The sequence below is a fragment of the Euprymna scolopes genome, chromosome 14 (assembly GCF_053919585.1).
Source record: "Euprymna scolopes isolate OS-2025 chromosome 14, ASM5391958v1, whole genome shotgun sequence".
Taxonomy (NCBI): domain Eukaryota; kingdom Metazoa; phylum Mollusca; class Cephalopoda; order Sepiida; family Sepiolidae; genus Euprymna; species Euprymna scolopes.
In genome coordinates this window covers 34,773,739-34,789,882 of record NC_136495.1, presented here as the reverse complement: position 1 = coordinate 34,789,882, position 16,144 = coordinate 34,773,739, and the positions used below count along the sequence as shown (strand labels likewise).

At 32.0% G+C, this 16,144-nt stretch overlaps 1 protein-coding gene across 3 annotated transcripts in view; it reads right to left on the bottom strand.

The window, feature by feature from the left end:
• The window catches only part of LOC145292940 (signal peptide, CUB and EGF-like domain-containing protein 1), a 476,335-nt gene that overhangs the window by 143,968 nt on the left and 316,223 nt on the right, over positions 1–16,144 (bottom strand). For all 3 annotated transcript variants that reach the window (XM_080139112.1, XM_080139113.1, XM_080139114.1), the window contains 2 exons: positions 2,813–2,935; positions 11–148 (listed from right to left, as the gene is read on the bottom strand). In XM_080139112.1, coding sequence (XP_079995238.1) covers positions 11–148; positions 2,813–2,935 — 261 coding nt within the window. The remainder of the gene's footprint in view (positions 1–10; positions 149–2,812; positions 2,936–16,144) is intronic.

Sequence of the window (16,144 nt, the reverse complement as noted above, 5' to 3'; positions counted from 1 at the left end):
AGCTTTATACCTGTGCATGTTTTTCCATCAGGGTTGAGGTAATAACCGGGTTTACATGTACAATAAAAACTGCCCACCGTATTGTTGCAAATCTGTTCGCAGCCACCGTTCAGTTGCGAAAAGGTTGACAGCTTGCATTCGTCCACGTCTGAAGAAGTAGAAACATAAACAAACATATAATTGAAATATTATGCGATTAAAAACAGAAATTAAAATACCTGGTTTGTAATTTATCCTACTTATTTATTCAACTTTTTTTACTAATGGGACACGCCTTATTAAGACTCGTGGCCATTCTTGGATAAGAATTAAAGAGATTATTAGTTGGATAATGAACGCCCCTACAAGAGTATTTAAAGCAATGGGTGGAATGGACAGAAGATAATAGGAATCTATTATTCAAGTTCGGCTCAACAAGTATTTGTTTGTATTAGACTTGAAGACGACTATATCATAGTCGGTTGGGAGGCAAGCTCGTTGTATTTTGATTCATTGGATATTCTAAGAAAGAAAATTTGTCCATGGGAGTTTCGTTCAAATTTTGATGCAGAGAGAGAGAGAGAGAGAGAGAGAGAGAGAGAGAGAGAGAGAGAGAGAGAGAAAAGGCAGACAGATAGACAGGCAGATAGAAAGAGAGGGAGAGCGAGATGCCCATATGCTTTTTATTTTCTTTTATAGTTAATGAGTTCTTATTCTTCTAATGAGTAAGGGTGGAGAAAATGTAAAAATTGACATAATAATTATACGATTGTTTCTGCGCTACGAAACCGGCGGTGGCAAGAAGTGAACATTTTAACAAGCCGAAAGAAATAAACAGTAAAGCGACCAAAATCTTGGTATATAGACTTTTGTCACACACACACACACACACACACACACACACACACACACACACACACACACACACACACACACACACATATATATAATATTTTATCCCTTAGTCTCCATATTTCATGAACAATGTTTCTGAAAAGGGGAAGAATTACTGTTTTCTACGTTGGAATCTATCCATCTGACATTTAACGTTGGCTAGTTTTTTTTTTTATCTTAAAGTAGTGTTTTATATTTTAGCTTCTTACATGAAGTGGCTTTATGCCTTGTCTTGAGTGATTTTCATAAATGAAAATTAGCAAATCACACAACAATCACCATTTATAATAAAATCCTCCACTTATGGTAGTTTTTAGTTTTAGTTCATCAGAATGATATTAATTAAATTGCTGACGTAATTCTATGATGAAATATAAAGATTGGTGTGAACAATGGCGAAGTGATGTTACGTCAATTTATATTATAGATAACAGGACAGTTTCAATTATCGACGTTCTCCTCGAATGTCTTCGATCCCTGTACATCGCTTTGTCAGAGCAAAATGACATGGGGATACTTTACTCTACAAGTAAACCCTAAGAGAATATAAAAAAATGACATAGTGATCGAAGTCTAAATAAGATCCCTTCGATATAGACATGTACTTGATCGTACAAGGATTGGTGAATTTTCCCAAAGTGGTGTTACATTCATTAACAATACTTAGATAGATATTCTACCAGACCAGATGAATTCTGATCTTGGACTCAATCAAAACTCAGAAAAGACAACAATAAAGAGAAAATACGAAATAATTAAATGGACAACTGTAAAGAGAATTTCTGTTCTACACTGCTTTGTTAACACAACATTTTATATGTAAGACAGAGTCTTGAGTAAACACCAGCATATCTATGTATCTCATTAGAATCCAAGTGTTAGTGACAGAAATGGATGAAATGTGTAAATTTATTTCAAGTAAAATAAAATAAGTAAGTGAATTCAGTTCACGGTACTAATGTACTAGCCTGGGTGTGTTTGGAGGTGTGTGTTGAGAAAAAAAAATAGTCAACAGACAGGCTCGAACCCGTACCGCGAAGAGAAAAAGAACGTGAAAAAAAACTGACGTCTTTGCTGTTGCGTCCATCGCCAAAACCGAAGTGACGAATGTTTAAATTAAGGCTAGTCAGTCGACAAAAAGGGAACGACTTTCGAAAATATCGACGAAGAAAGCGACCCCTCCTTGTAGAAAAGTGCCCAGTTGAGGGTAGAGGAATTAATGGTTTTAGCCAATTTTTCGATATTTGTCGTCCGAAGGGTCGAGCTTCAAAACAATACCGATTTTGTGAAAATCCGTCGCCTCTGTCTATGTATGTGTGTATGCATGATATACATACATACATACATACATGCATATATTTAAACAGACAGGTGAGATTTATATTATAGAAGACAATCAAGTTTCGTGACGATGTAAAACCATAGGAATATATTTACTATTATATAAAAGGATTCTATGACTTCGTTTTACTCACCTTCACCCATAATAAGGCATATTGCCACTTAGACCCAATAGGGACAATGCCTAAGAAAGATTAACAAGATGTTTGTTTACGTTACATTTGACCTTTTGCATATCAGTACAATCAAGAAAACAGGTAGCAGGAAGAGAATTCCAAAGTCTAGCTATTAGAGGGAAAAAGTTATCAAAGCTTCCTGCATTTAAGGATCTGAACAGTGAAGGGGTGTGATTTTGTTGCTAAGTGGGTTTGTCGGGAGAAATGTACGCCGAGGGGCACAAGTGCAATGAGTTCATCAGTGCACATTGCGTTAAAATACTTGTAAAACAGACACAGGGATGCAACATTACGGCGATGGGACAGGGGTGCGAATATTGGCGAAGCATACTTTGGTTCTCTGCCATTTTGACGGAGAGTGTATGACAGCATTTGTATAACGAATAAAAATGACGATCTTCAATCGCTTCAGTCAAACTAACCTTCACAATCGTGCCCGTCAGTGGCCAATTGAAATCCTTTCAAGCAACTGCAGGTGTAGTTTCCAGGTTGGTTATCACATTTGTGCACGCACCCACCGTTATTAGCGCTGCACTCATTTTCATCTGTCAACGATAAAAAATATATATAAACATCAATGGTTGTTTGTTTCAGAAATCGATGTATTTACAATTAGAACATTCAAATGAGTTACAATACTAAAAAGTAACCAAAAATTTCTGTTCTTTTTTAAAGGACAAAAAAAACAAACGTTTTTCAGTATGTGTAACTTATATTTAGTCTTCGAAGTAATCACCTTCAGCATCCAGCACCCTCTGCTAACGTCTCTCCAGCTGTTAAATCCTTTTTGTGATAGAACTTGGTAATTTTGAACGCAGATAAGTCCATGAAGACTTGGTGTCAGCCTGTTTCATTTGGTAAAGGATTTCCCTACGAAGATGATAATCCCGGATGTGGAAGAGGTGCTAATCAGATAGTGCAAAGTCAAGCAAATAAGATGTACGGCACAAAATCTTAAATCTGCGTTCTTGTATGATATCCCTGACCATTCGCAGAACATGCGATCTGGCGTTGACACGGAGTAAAGGTACGCCTTTGCGATTCACCAGTGCTGCCCCCTTGTGGCGCAGTGCCTGTTGCACATGTTCCAATTGCTGCGAGCATAAATCCCCAATTTTTCATTACTAGTAAGCACTCGAGTTACGGTGGCGAGAAAGACAACAGCTCCGAATGAGACTACTAGACACTGCCATCCTCCGCACAACTGTCGGGCTTTTAACTGATGACTGGGAACGGTGCGCTTGTTTTTCTAACGTATGATATTTGACTGTCCGAATTTGAAAACAATTGCTACAGGCATTTTGTATATACAACTTCAGTCAATGGCAAAAAAAAAACAACAAAAAAGCAACAACAAAAAACAAAACAAAAACAAAACAACAAAACAACAAAAAATAAAAACGGACAGAACTTTTTGGTTATCTAATTAGTTCATCTTTTCATAGAATCTAAAGAAAGCATTAAAATTTTAGTTCAAATTCATCTATGAGGGGCGTGCAATAAGTAATGCCCCTGACCCACTTCCAGTTGTCTGATCTAGCTGAAATTTTGCATGTGCAATGATTTTTATCTCTACGGGTTATGTGGCAAATTACAGCTCTGAACTAATTGTGGTTTCTGTTTTACAGGTGTTTGAACTGAGTCAGGTGTGAAATGTTTGAATGGAGCCTGTTGAATGTCGAGCAGTGATCCGGTTTTTTGTATTTGAAAGGACGCACACCACAGGAGACTTTTGATGAAATGAAAGAAACTTATGGTGATAATGCCCCATCATATGACCTTGTAAAACGCTGGCATCGTGAATTCAAACATGGCCGGAAGTCTGTGGAAACAGCTCCCAGACCTGGTCGCCCCCTTCTGTCATTGATGAGGCATCAGTCCGTCAAGTTGAGGCTGTCATTTTGGAAGATCGGCGCATTACTATTCGCCAAATAGCCAAAGATGTCAAGATTAGTACAGGGTCTGTGGAAACTATCCATTTGCATATGCATAAGGTGTCTGCCAGATGGATTCCCAAGTTGCTCACACCATTCCAGAAGCGAGAACGCATCGACTGCTCGAGGATGAATTTGGAGATGTGCTAAGAAGATGAGTCAAAGTTTTTCAAAAGACTGATTACACAGAATGAAACCTGGGTCCATCACTATGATCCAGAGACCAAAGCCCAGTCAATGCAATGGAAGCGCGTGGACTCACCACCTCCAAAGAAGGCAAGGGTGCCGCCCTCCGTTGGAAAGGTCATGCTCACAACTTCTGGGACCAGGACGGAGTAGTGATGACAGATTTCCTGGCAAAGGGTACCACAATTACAGGAACCTATTATGCTTCACTTTTGAGGAAATTAAGGGAAGCTATCAAAATCAAGAGGCGGAGCAAGATCAGCAAAGATACCCTCCTCCTGCAGGACAACGTTCCGGTCCACAACTCGCATGTCGCCAGATCAGAAGCACGGGTGTGTGCTTATGAAACCCTTCCCCATCCTCCCTACTCCCCCGACCTTGCACACTCTGACTTTTACCTCTTCCCAGCAATGAAGTTGTTTTTGAAAGGAAAGCATTTCCCAGATGATGACGCCTTGATTTCTGAAGTCACGTCGTGGTTGGAGGATGTTTTACAAAAACGGTCTCCAGAGCTGCATCAAACGATGGGAGAAATGCATAACTCTGGGTGGTTCCTATGTAGAGAAAGACTAATAACTGTGCCAAGTTTCTTTGGTCTACTGCTATGGGAAGTGGGTCAGCGGTATTACTTATTGCACGCCCCTCGTAGGATAAATTAGTGTTAATTACCGGTTAGATATATAAAATATTAGGTTGGTGCAAAAACAATATCGTTTTTTCACGTATGTTACTTTTATATATGATTTCTGAATTAATTCATTGATATATATAACCATGTTATATATCATTTTGAAGCGCGTTTTTCGCTCTATCGAATTGTGTTATTCATTACCGTTCTCAATCTCTTCATTCATTTTTTGCAGGCTTTTTGACAGCATGCCCAAAATTCAAATCCGCACGATTTTCTTGTTCCAATTCAAACTAGGCTGAAAAGTTGCCAAGACAGCTTGTAATATCAATGATGCGTTTGACCCAGGAACCACTAATGAACGTGTTGCACAACGGTGGTTCAAGAAATTTCACAATGGCGATGAGAACCTCGAAGATGAAGGCAGTCGCGGCCGGCAGACTGCGGCTGATAACGAACGTTTGAAAAGCTTAATTGAAGCCGATCCTCGCAAAACCTTGCGAGAAGTTGCTCTGAACTCGAGGTCGACCACTCAACAGTCGTTCGCTATTTAAAGCAAATACGGAAGTCAAAAAGTTGGATAAATAGGTGACGCATGAATTGAACAATAATAAAAACAATCGTCGTTTTGGGGTGTTTTCTACGCTCCTTCTGCGCAACAAAAACGACCCATTTCTCGAGCACATTGTAACGTGTGATGAGAAGTGGATCCTCTACGACAAACAGTGACGTTCGACACAGTGGCTGGATGCCTGAGAAGCTCCACAACACTTGCCGCACCAAAATTGCACCAAAAAAGGTTATGGTGACTCTTTGGTGATCTGCGGCCGGTTTCATCCATCACAGTTTCTTGAATCCGGGCGAAATGATTACAGCGGAGAGGTACTGCCGACAAATTGATGACATGCACCAGACGCTCCAACGTATGTTCCCAACATTGGTCGATATGAAAGGACCAATTCTCCTTTATGACAACGCTCGTCCGCGTGTTGCTCAACTGACCCTGCAGGATCTTTACGAATTGGGCAACGAGACTCTGCCTCATCCGCTATAATCATCGGACCTCTCACCCACCGATTACCATTTTTTCAAGCATCTTGACAACTTCCTGTGCGAAAAATACTTCAAAATCCGAGATGATGACGAATTGGCCTTCAATGACTTCATCGCTTCCAGAACTTCGGATTTCTATGCTAAAGGGATAAATAAACTTGTTTATTGTTGGCAAAAAAATGTGTCGATTCTAATGGTTTTAATTTCGATTAATAAAGTTTATTATGAAAGGAGTTATGGTCTTTTGAAGGTGAACGTCAAAAAACGACACCATTTTTGCACTAACCTAATAACTGTAACATATTAAAACATCAAGAAATAAATATAATTTAAACATAAAAAAATATTTTCTTCGTTTCAAATACAAAGATTAAATCAAACAATGCATATCGTAATAAACAAACATTTAAGCATTTAAATAATAATTTTTATTATTATTTATAAAAATGTAAAATAATTAAATAATGAACAAACATTTAAGCATTTAAATAATAATTTTTATTATTATTTATAAAAATGTAAAATAATTAAATAATGAACAAACATTTAAGCATTTAAATAATAATTTTTATTATTATTTAAATGATAATTTTTATTATTATTTAAATGATAATTTTTATTATTATTTAAATAATAATTTTTATTATTATTTAAATGATAATTTTTATTATTATTTAAATAATAATTTTTATTATTATTTAAATGATAATTTTTATTATTATTTAAATGATAATTTTTATTATTATTTAAATAATAATTTTTATTATTATTTAAATGATAATTTTTATTATTATTTAAATGATAATTTTTATTATTATTTAAATGATAATTTTTATTATTATTTAAATAATAATTTTTATTATTATTTATAAAAATGTAAAATAATTAAATAATGAACAAACATTTAAGCATTTAAATAATAATTTTTATTATTATTTATAAAAATGTAAAATAATTAAATAATGAACAAACATTTAAGCATTTAAATAATAATTTTTATTATTATTTAAATGATAATTTTTATTATTATTTAAATGATAATTTTTATTATTATTTAAATAATAATTTTTATTATTATTTAAATGATAATTTTTATTATTATTTAAATAATAATTTTTATTATTATTTAAATGATAATTTTTATTATTATTTAAATGATAATTTTTATTATTATTTAAATAATAATTTTTATTATTATTTAAATGATAATTTTTATTATTATTTAAATGATAATTTTTATTATTATTTAAATGATAATTTTTATTATTATTTAAATAATAATTTTTATTATTATTTATAAAAATGTAAAATAATTAAATAATGAACAAACATTTAAGCATTTAAATAATAATTTTTATTATTATTTATAAAAATGTAAAATAATTAAATAATGAACAAACATTTAAGCATTTAAATAATAATTTTTATTATTATTTATAAAAATGTAAAATAATTAAATAAAGAGAATTCGGTTCAGTTCATTAAAGCCATTTTCCATCTACGGCTGTTAGTAAGTAACATAGCATCAGCAAACCTTTTTAATAAGAAAACATCACCGCGCTAACAGTTCTTTTATTTTATGATAACATATCGCAAAAAGATGTAAAGTGTTTTCCTTAAAAAATTGTAGACATAGCAAAATTTGAAATTTTTTCGACCAGCAATGGGTTTCCACAAAGGTTAACGATCGATATATATATATATATATATATATATATATATATATATATATATATATATATATATATATATTTAGTAATGTGATTGATAATTTAAAATTCAAATTAGAATTAAAAATTAAAAATCTGTTTCATAAGGAGGAACAAAAACAAAGTCAATAATTTGTACGATCGTTTCGGAAACGAAAATGTTCGTACATTTATAAACTACAATCAACATCCAAATGAATGCTTTGACGATAATTACGGTTTTCAAAAGGCGGACAATTAAAAGATACATCTGCCTTACTTAAAAATTGCTAGGTTTAATCATGGTGTCTTTTACATATAAAAGAACCCACCCAATACTTTTGCTGATGAGGAGACTTTGTTTTAAAAAAACTATCTGTCAAAATCATTGACCGTGGCTTAATGTCTATCACAATAAAAACAATGTTTTCCGAAACGATCGTACAAATTATTAACTTTGTTGTTGTTACTTCTTATGAAACCGATTTTTAATTTTTAATTCTAATTTGAATTGTAAATTATCAATCACATTACTAAATATTAAAGTAGCTCTAGGATATTTGCCTGTCGAGCTTATTATATATCTGAATTACAACGGACACTGTTCTTTTCTTGTATTTTAATTAAATTAGTAATTTTACTATCACATTAAAATACACTCTGCTCTTTAGACTACTGTTCTAACCCCCTTTATATATATATATATATATATATATATATATATATATATATATATATATTCAAGCAAACATTATTAAATTCAACGGAGACACTTTGCTTTATGATTTTTATTTTTTATTTTTCGATTTTCCGTGTATTCTTTTTTATATCAAAATCGAAAATATTAATAAACGTTTCATAGTTGTTACTGTCACGAGCGCTTTCAATTCGTCCACGAATCATCTTCATATGTGGAGGAAGTAAAAATGTGAAGGAACGAAAACGGAAATTAAAAAGTGAAAAGTAAAATACAATTAAAACCGCATTAGGTGATGGAAAGTTAAAATATATAAAGTCGATGAGAAGTCGATTAAAAATTCGAGTATTAAAATCAGCAAGTTCGTGGGTACTGTTGGCAAAGTCCGTACCTTACGCGCTAGGCAAGACATTTTAACACATTGCTGCTTTTCTTTTTTCTACACGCTAAAATTATTATGGTAATTACTTGACGTATTAACTATTTAAAACATATAACAAACCAAATAAATTTGTAAATTAATGTAGAGGGAATAGGATGACTATTAAAAATAAATATTAAGTGGCAAAATAAAAATAGGATTAAGTATTTATAAAAATATACTATATTATTTTTAAAGTTAAATAATAAGTAGAAATAGGATAGGTTGGTTGTTTTTGTTTTGCGACATATCAACCCTTTTCAGGTTATTTAATGCCGAATCCAGTGATTTTGAAGAAATTTTTTTTTTAATAGAATATATTTGTGTTTTTTTTTTGTCAGTCGGTTTCTATTTAACCAATAGTTGGAACCCTAACAGATACTACTACTTCGAGTCAGAGTGGACCTGGGAGCAATGGCTATTAAGGGGTGGCTCTACACTCACCAAAGCCCGCAAGCTTCTGACCTCACCATCGGATATAGTTTAAGATCATATTTAAGACCAGTAGAATAGGATATCGATCGTTACTATAACTATACTATCAGGTTGTTGCATAAGTTCCCTGCTGTTATATATCGTTAGAAAGCATGTATTCTTTTCTACAAGATTGTTTGTTGCTCAGATTATTTTTCTTCGTTTTTCAGAACCGTCAAATGGATTGTCAAGTAGATAAAAAAAAAATCACATTTTCGACAGCTTTTTTTGCCTTCAATCGAGGTCAAAAAGCGAGTGAAGTGACCAAGGATATTTGTACCGTATATGGAGAAAACGTTATAGCTGAAAGAACTGTTCGAGATTCAAACACGGTAATTTTTACCTCGATTACGCAACTCGTTCCGGAAATCCAATTAAGATAGACGAAGACTAACTCAAGGTTCTTTTAAAGGAAGATGGCCGTCAGCCATGCAGAGAATTGTGTGAAAAGATGAAGTCTGATTTTGCGACAATTTTAAAATTCAAAATTTTGCGACAATTTCAAAATTCTGATTTTGCGACAATTTCAAAATTCTGATTTTGCAACAATTTCAAAATTCTGATTTTGCGACAATTTCATACCATCTTTAATCGATGGAATTCACACCAAAAATTTGGAGCTTGGGTCCCACACGAACTTACTTCACTGTTAAAATTATTTGATTTTATTAAAAAACAAACAAACAAACAAACAAACAAACAAACAAACAAAAAGGCGGAAACTTATGCAACAACCTAATAGGTGATAAGAATTATACTAAGTTAAATGATAATAACCGGAGACTCCACCTTATCTATACAGTGTAACAGGAAAATAAAGTTCGTAAAAACAATAGAACATTATAATATTAAAACTTCGTTACAAATTACGAGTGATAATGTAATATACAAACGGCTATATGTCTGCATGTCTGTCTGTCTACATATTTTCAAACTCTATTTCCTCCGAAACTAAAAGTCGCAAAGCGGTGCTAGGGACCTCAAATGATTGGATTTTTTATGGTTCGTTCTTTTATGGGTCTTTAGCCGGTTCAAACTTTTTTAAGCGTTTATAATCGGTCCAAATTTTAAAACATCGTTAAACATTTTCTACATTCATCTTAATTTATTTTTACATTTTAATATTTTATCGGTTTACGTTGGTTCCGTGGTAACGTCACCAGATTCGAATGCTACAGTTTTAGTTTCGATTCTAGTTGATGGTACCTAAATACTTGTATTTTTACTTTTGAAATTATGACTCTACTAGCGGGGGTACCCGGCGTTGCCCGAGTGTTTGTTTCCGGGACGGGGGGGGGGTTAAAAAATGTTATGGTAGGTAAGTAGGAAGGATCAAACCCGGAGTCATGGGTAAAAGTTGGAAAATAAAGTGTGAAAAAAAAAAACATCTGCAACGTTAACAGTTCGGCCACCAAGAAAAGTCCATTTCAGTTGTTTAGGAAAAAACAAAAACCAAAAAAAACAAAAAAAAAACGACTACGGTAGGTCGGCGCGAACGTGAAAATATAATGTGAATTGTCCAGCACGCTAACCACTACGCCACAGAGCACTGCAGCTTAGTTTAGTGATTTTAAATAACTTCACATGAAAGAACTACGAAGCCAAACCGGTGTTCTCTTCTCAACTGTTCCTTGTGAAAGATCCCCAAACGGTGTTAAGTGGTGGCAGGGGGAGGAGGAATTTATTAGAGAGAAAATATTTTACCACTTCCATTGATCTTAACCGATTTTGGCCGTGACTTCTCAGCAGAAAAAGTATAGAAATCTAAGATTATCGAGGAATTTGAGAAATAATAAGCCTATAACACACCTCAGATATTGTTCTGCCGTTTGTGCATATTATATTTGCATGAAATATCTTGATTTTTAATCCTATTAAGGTCAAAATCAGACGGGAAAAATGAGTTCATTTTATTTATATAGAAGAAGATAGAAAGAATAGAAGATAGAAATAGATAGAAAGAAGATAGAAGAGAAGAAGAAGAAGATAATAATATATACGAATCTGGACAAATGAAGATATCGTATTTAAGCGTATTTTACGCCCGGGTAAAGCCGGGTGACCCCCTCTGTTAGTCAACTTATAGACAATTATAAAAAATGTGATATATCCCTTTAATTAACCGTAAAAAGGTACAAGTGAACACCAGAAGTGGTATAGCAGATACAAAATTGAATTTTAATTATGGTATAATCTAAATATAATAAACCTAAAAATTGTATAATTATTATAACATTATGAACTTAAGCAATACAACACATGAGTAGTTTTGTATTATCTTAACCAATTCGATTAAAGTAAACGATATTTTATTTAATACTAGTGGGCTGCCCAGCATTACCCGGTCATAAAATACGCATAAATATTATATTTTAATTAATGAAGAATTCTTATTTATTATAAACAGAAATATCGTATGTATTAAACGTAGCGTTAAATTCCTTAAAAAAAAATAAATTAAAAAAAAATAAAGTAAAAAAACCCCATAAAAACGGAAATAACTGAGACATGTGCATGTGAGCATTATGTTTTTCTAAACAATTCATTTCTTATAAATGAAAAAAAAAATACTCCAGCTGAAATCGAAACCAAGACATTAAGACAGTGAGTCAAGTACGATAACCATAAGACTACGTGAGACAACTTTCACAATGTGTTTTCGAAACCTTCTTATTCATAACATAAAAAAAATTGTCATTTCACGATCGCGCATGCGCATTCGTGAAACAGTTGAAAACAGATCAAAATCCGATTACTCCACCTATCAATTTTTTCAATTTTGACTCCTTTTCCGGATAAAAAACGGATTAAAAAGTTTTCCACATGTCTGATTATCCTACATACCAAGTTGCAAGTCTTAGATAAAAAATTCGTTGAGTATATATTGTTGAGAAGTGTCCTCACACACACACATTTTCACTTTTATATAAATTAACAATGGATGGTTTGAATGCGTTGAAGTTAAAGTTGTAGTAAGCTTTCGGTCGTATACGACTTAACTGCTGTAACGGTAAACATTTTAAACCGTAAGCCTGTAGTGAACCCATACAAATTGAATAATAATGAAAAGGGGAAAAATGCAATATTCATAAAATATTGAAAATAAATAACTACTAATAAGAAAATAGAATATTTAATTTGGAAAACTATTACAATCCATAGATTAAACTGACCGGAAGTTAGCATACGACGAAAGATAAACAAAACTCTATGATATGGATTGGAAGTAAATAAGGTTTAAATTAGAAAATAATAATAATACATATAAGTTGGTTAAAATTAATTAAAATGAGTGATGGGACTATGCCAATATTTTTCCCGATTCCGTACTAAATTCCCGATTCCGATAGAATTACCGATTCCAATTCCGATTCTTTATATAGCTCTAAATATCTAACTATAGAGTTGTTATTTTCCCTGATTTCTACAAAAACACGTCAAATCTGCACGTATTTTCCTAAACGTAAAATTACACTTGTCGAGGATAATCTATAGAGTTCAGCTTTACTGGTATTTTAAAATCAATAAATATTTATAATTTTATCATTATTACCAGCAATGGAAGATTTTGGTTTAAACAAAATAAAATTAAAAAAAAAAAAAAAACAATTAAAAGAATCGTTTTCGCATCAAATAATAGGCACCAATCAGATTAGCAAAAAAATATATATTTTCATTATTTTTACGAAAAATACTACTTTTAAATCTTTGAAGAATAAATGACTAATTTTTTTTTTTGTGAACCCAATATTGTTAATATACCATTAAATAGGAAACGCTTTGAAAAATCGATACCAAAAAGAAAAAAATTCGAAAATTAACTTCGCATTTTGCTAAAAATACGATAATTTTTTTTGAGCAATTTGTTGTTACGTGATATTACCTCACCTATGGTAGACCATAAGGCCTACAAACAGTTGTTATCCCCCTCTTTTCGTTTTTGCTGTCACTTGCGTTTGACTTAGTTTAAAGTGTGGGAGGATTGTATCGACCACACTCTCTCCCAGAAACACTTTCTCCTGATGCTAAAACAGGGTCAAGACGACCAAGCGTGATACTAGATGCAGGAGTTGTCTCCAACACATACGGCGCCAAGCATTCCCAAAATAGCTACTCATTTGGTACCGGCCAACCTCAGCGTTACTTAACTTCGGGGTTTATGCAAGCAATATATATATATATATATATATATATATATATATATATATATATATATATATATGAAATAAAATGGAGATGGAAGGACCTGGATACTCAACGTTTCGCCCGATGTATGCGGGCTTCTTCAAGAGGGATGGTCATTGACCAATAGCTATTACGTTACGCATGCATATTCGTAATGTCTTGAAGACGCCCCCATAAATCGGGCGAAACGTTGAGTATCCAGGTCCTTCCACCTCCATTTTATTTCATATCGTCGGATTTAATCCAGCTCAACAATCATATATATATATATATATATATATATATATATATATATATATATATATATATATATCGCTTCTGAAAAAGAATTCAACACTTATAAAGTTGATTATTCACTTAATCGTCAAAATAAAAGTTAAAAATACATGAAAATTTACAGGACTAAATTAACTCATTTAGTCCTATAAAGGCTACCGTAGTTTCTTCTAAACTATCATAAAATTTTGGATTTTTTAATTTCGCCATGCGAAATCTATACACTTAGATAAAAGATAGAATTATTTGAAATTCATGTACTTATAATATTTTTGCATATTATTATAACAAATCATCAGAAATCTTATTTAAACACAGAAAAAAAATAATTGCTTCAAAAACGTTTTAAAAAATATTCAAATTCTTTCGAGAAAAAAATTTTGGAAAATTTAAAATTCTGAAAAACTTTGGAAAATTAAAATTCTATTAAATGAAGTAGAAAAAGTTTTATATTATTCTGCTTTTCATATGATCAAATTCAGGTTTTTATCTTTCTGGAAAAAACAGTTGCTTTAAAATAATGGATTTTAATAAATTTTTATTCGTTAAAAAACAACTTGGTTTTTCTTCAATCTTTTGGCCGTGCCTTGATAAAACCCTATAATAATTGATATTATCGGCAATATTATATTACATATTAAAGGTTTTCTGGATTTTAACTTGTGGATACAAATACTTCATATATATATATATATATATATATATATATATATATATATATATACATATATATATATTTATCTGGGAAATGATAAACAGATTACCATTAGCATGTAAACAAATTACCATTAGTGTGTAAACAAATGGAGCTTAGGTATTTGGACAATGTCAAAACATTGTTAATTCACTGCTCGCATAGCAGCAGCCGTATAGCGCAACAATATATAGTAATGATTTAAAAAGTTAAAAAATAATGACACCTGCGCCACCATCTAGAATCGAAATCAAAATGCTTAACTTACGATTTACTTTTTCTTCGATGTTAATGCCTGAGCTATAAAGACATGTTTACTGAAGGCTTAAATTAAAACAGGAACCAATAGCTATTACGTTACGCATGCATATTTGTAATGTCGTCGGTCGATCTTTACTAGACAAATTCCAGTTTTTAAAAATTTTCACACTTTTGCACTGATTTTTCTCCGGATAAAACCCCAAAATAAAGTTTCGTATGGCTCTGAATACCCTATATATTAAGTGTAATGTCTATAGACCAAAAATGAGAGAGGAGTTTGGTAGGCGAATTTTTTAAGCAAATATATATATACATACATAAATATATATAGAAATAGGTTTGTGTTTACTATAACCTTTTTACAGAAATATTATGCAAGTATAAATCATGTAGAATATATGCATGAATGTAATTACACGTAATAGTTAACTAAAGATGATCATTCCATAAAAAACCCAAAAAACTAACAGGGAATTAATTAAAATGAATGTTTAAAAAATAAGCAAATTAGCCAGATTTTTTGCAGATGAACGCAATTCTACGACCCATCTATAACAAATGTGTATTTTCTTTTTAAATTAATAAAATGAGTTTTTATATGATAACCAATGCACAAAAAACCTCCAATTTATAGTATAGACCTTTCTCTCTCTCTCTTCTTCTCTCTCTCTCTCTCTCTCTCTCTCTCTATATATATATATATATATATATATATATATATATATATATATATATATGTGCGCGCGTGTGTGTGTGTATATAACAAATTAACTTTAAACTCTGTAAATTGGAATCTGCAACAATTTATTATTCGAAAAGAAATACAAGTTTTTGCTTACTCCAAGGAGTTCGAAAGAATGGTTCTCAGAGGAAAGTACTTAGTATAATAACATTCATAGGCAAGCTATAATTTTGCTGGTTAGCACAGAAATTTAAAACTACACATTATGAGGGAAGTCATATTTGTATAAAAGTTGATAATAATGCAGACATCCATAGGTTCAAAAGAAACTTATTCTGGCAGCTTTAAGTTTACAGAATTATTACCTTTGTAAATTTGAAAAAAAAAAATGAATCTCTCTCTCTCTCTCTCTCTCTCTATCTCTCTCTCTATATATATGTATATATATATACATACAATTATATATATATATATATATATATATATATATATATATACAATTATATAAATGCAACTTTGTGTGTGTGTGAGTTCGTTCCTCATAGAATCAGAAACGGCTCAACAGGGTTTCTTTA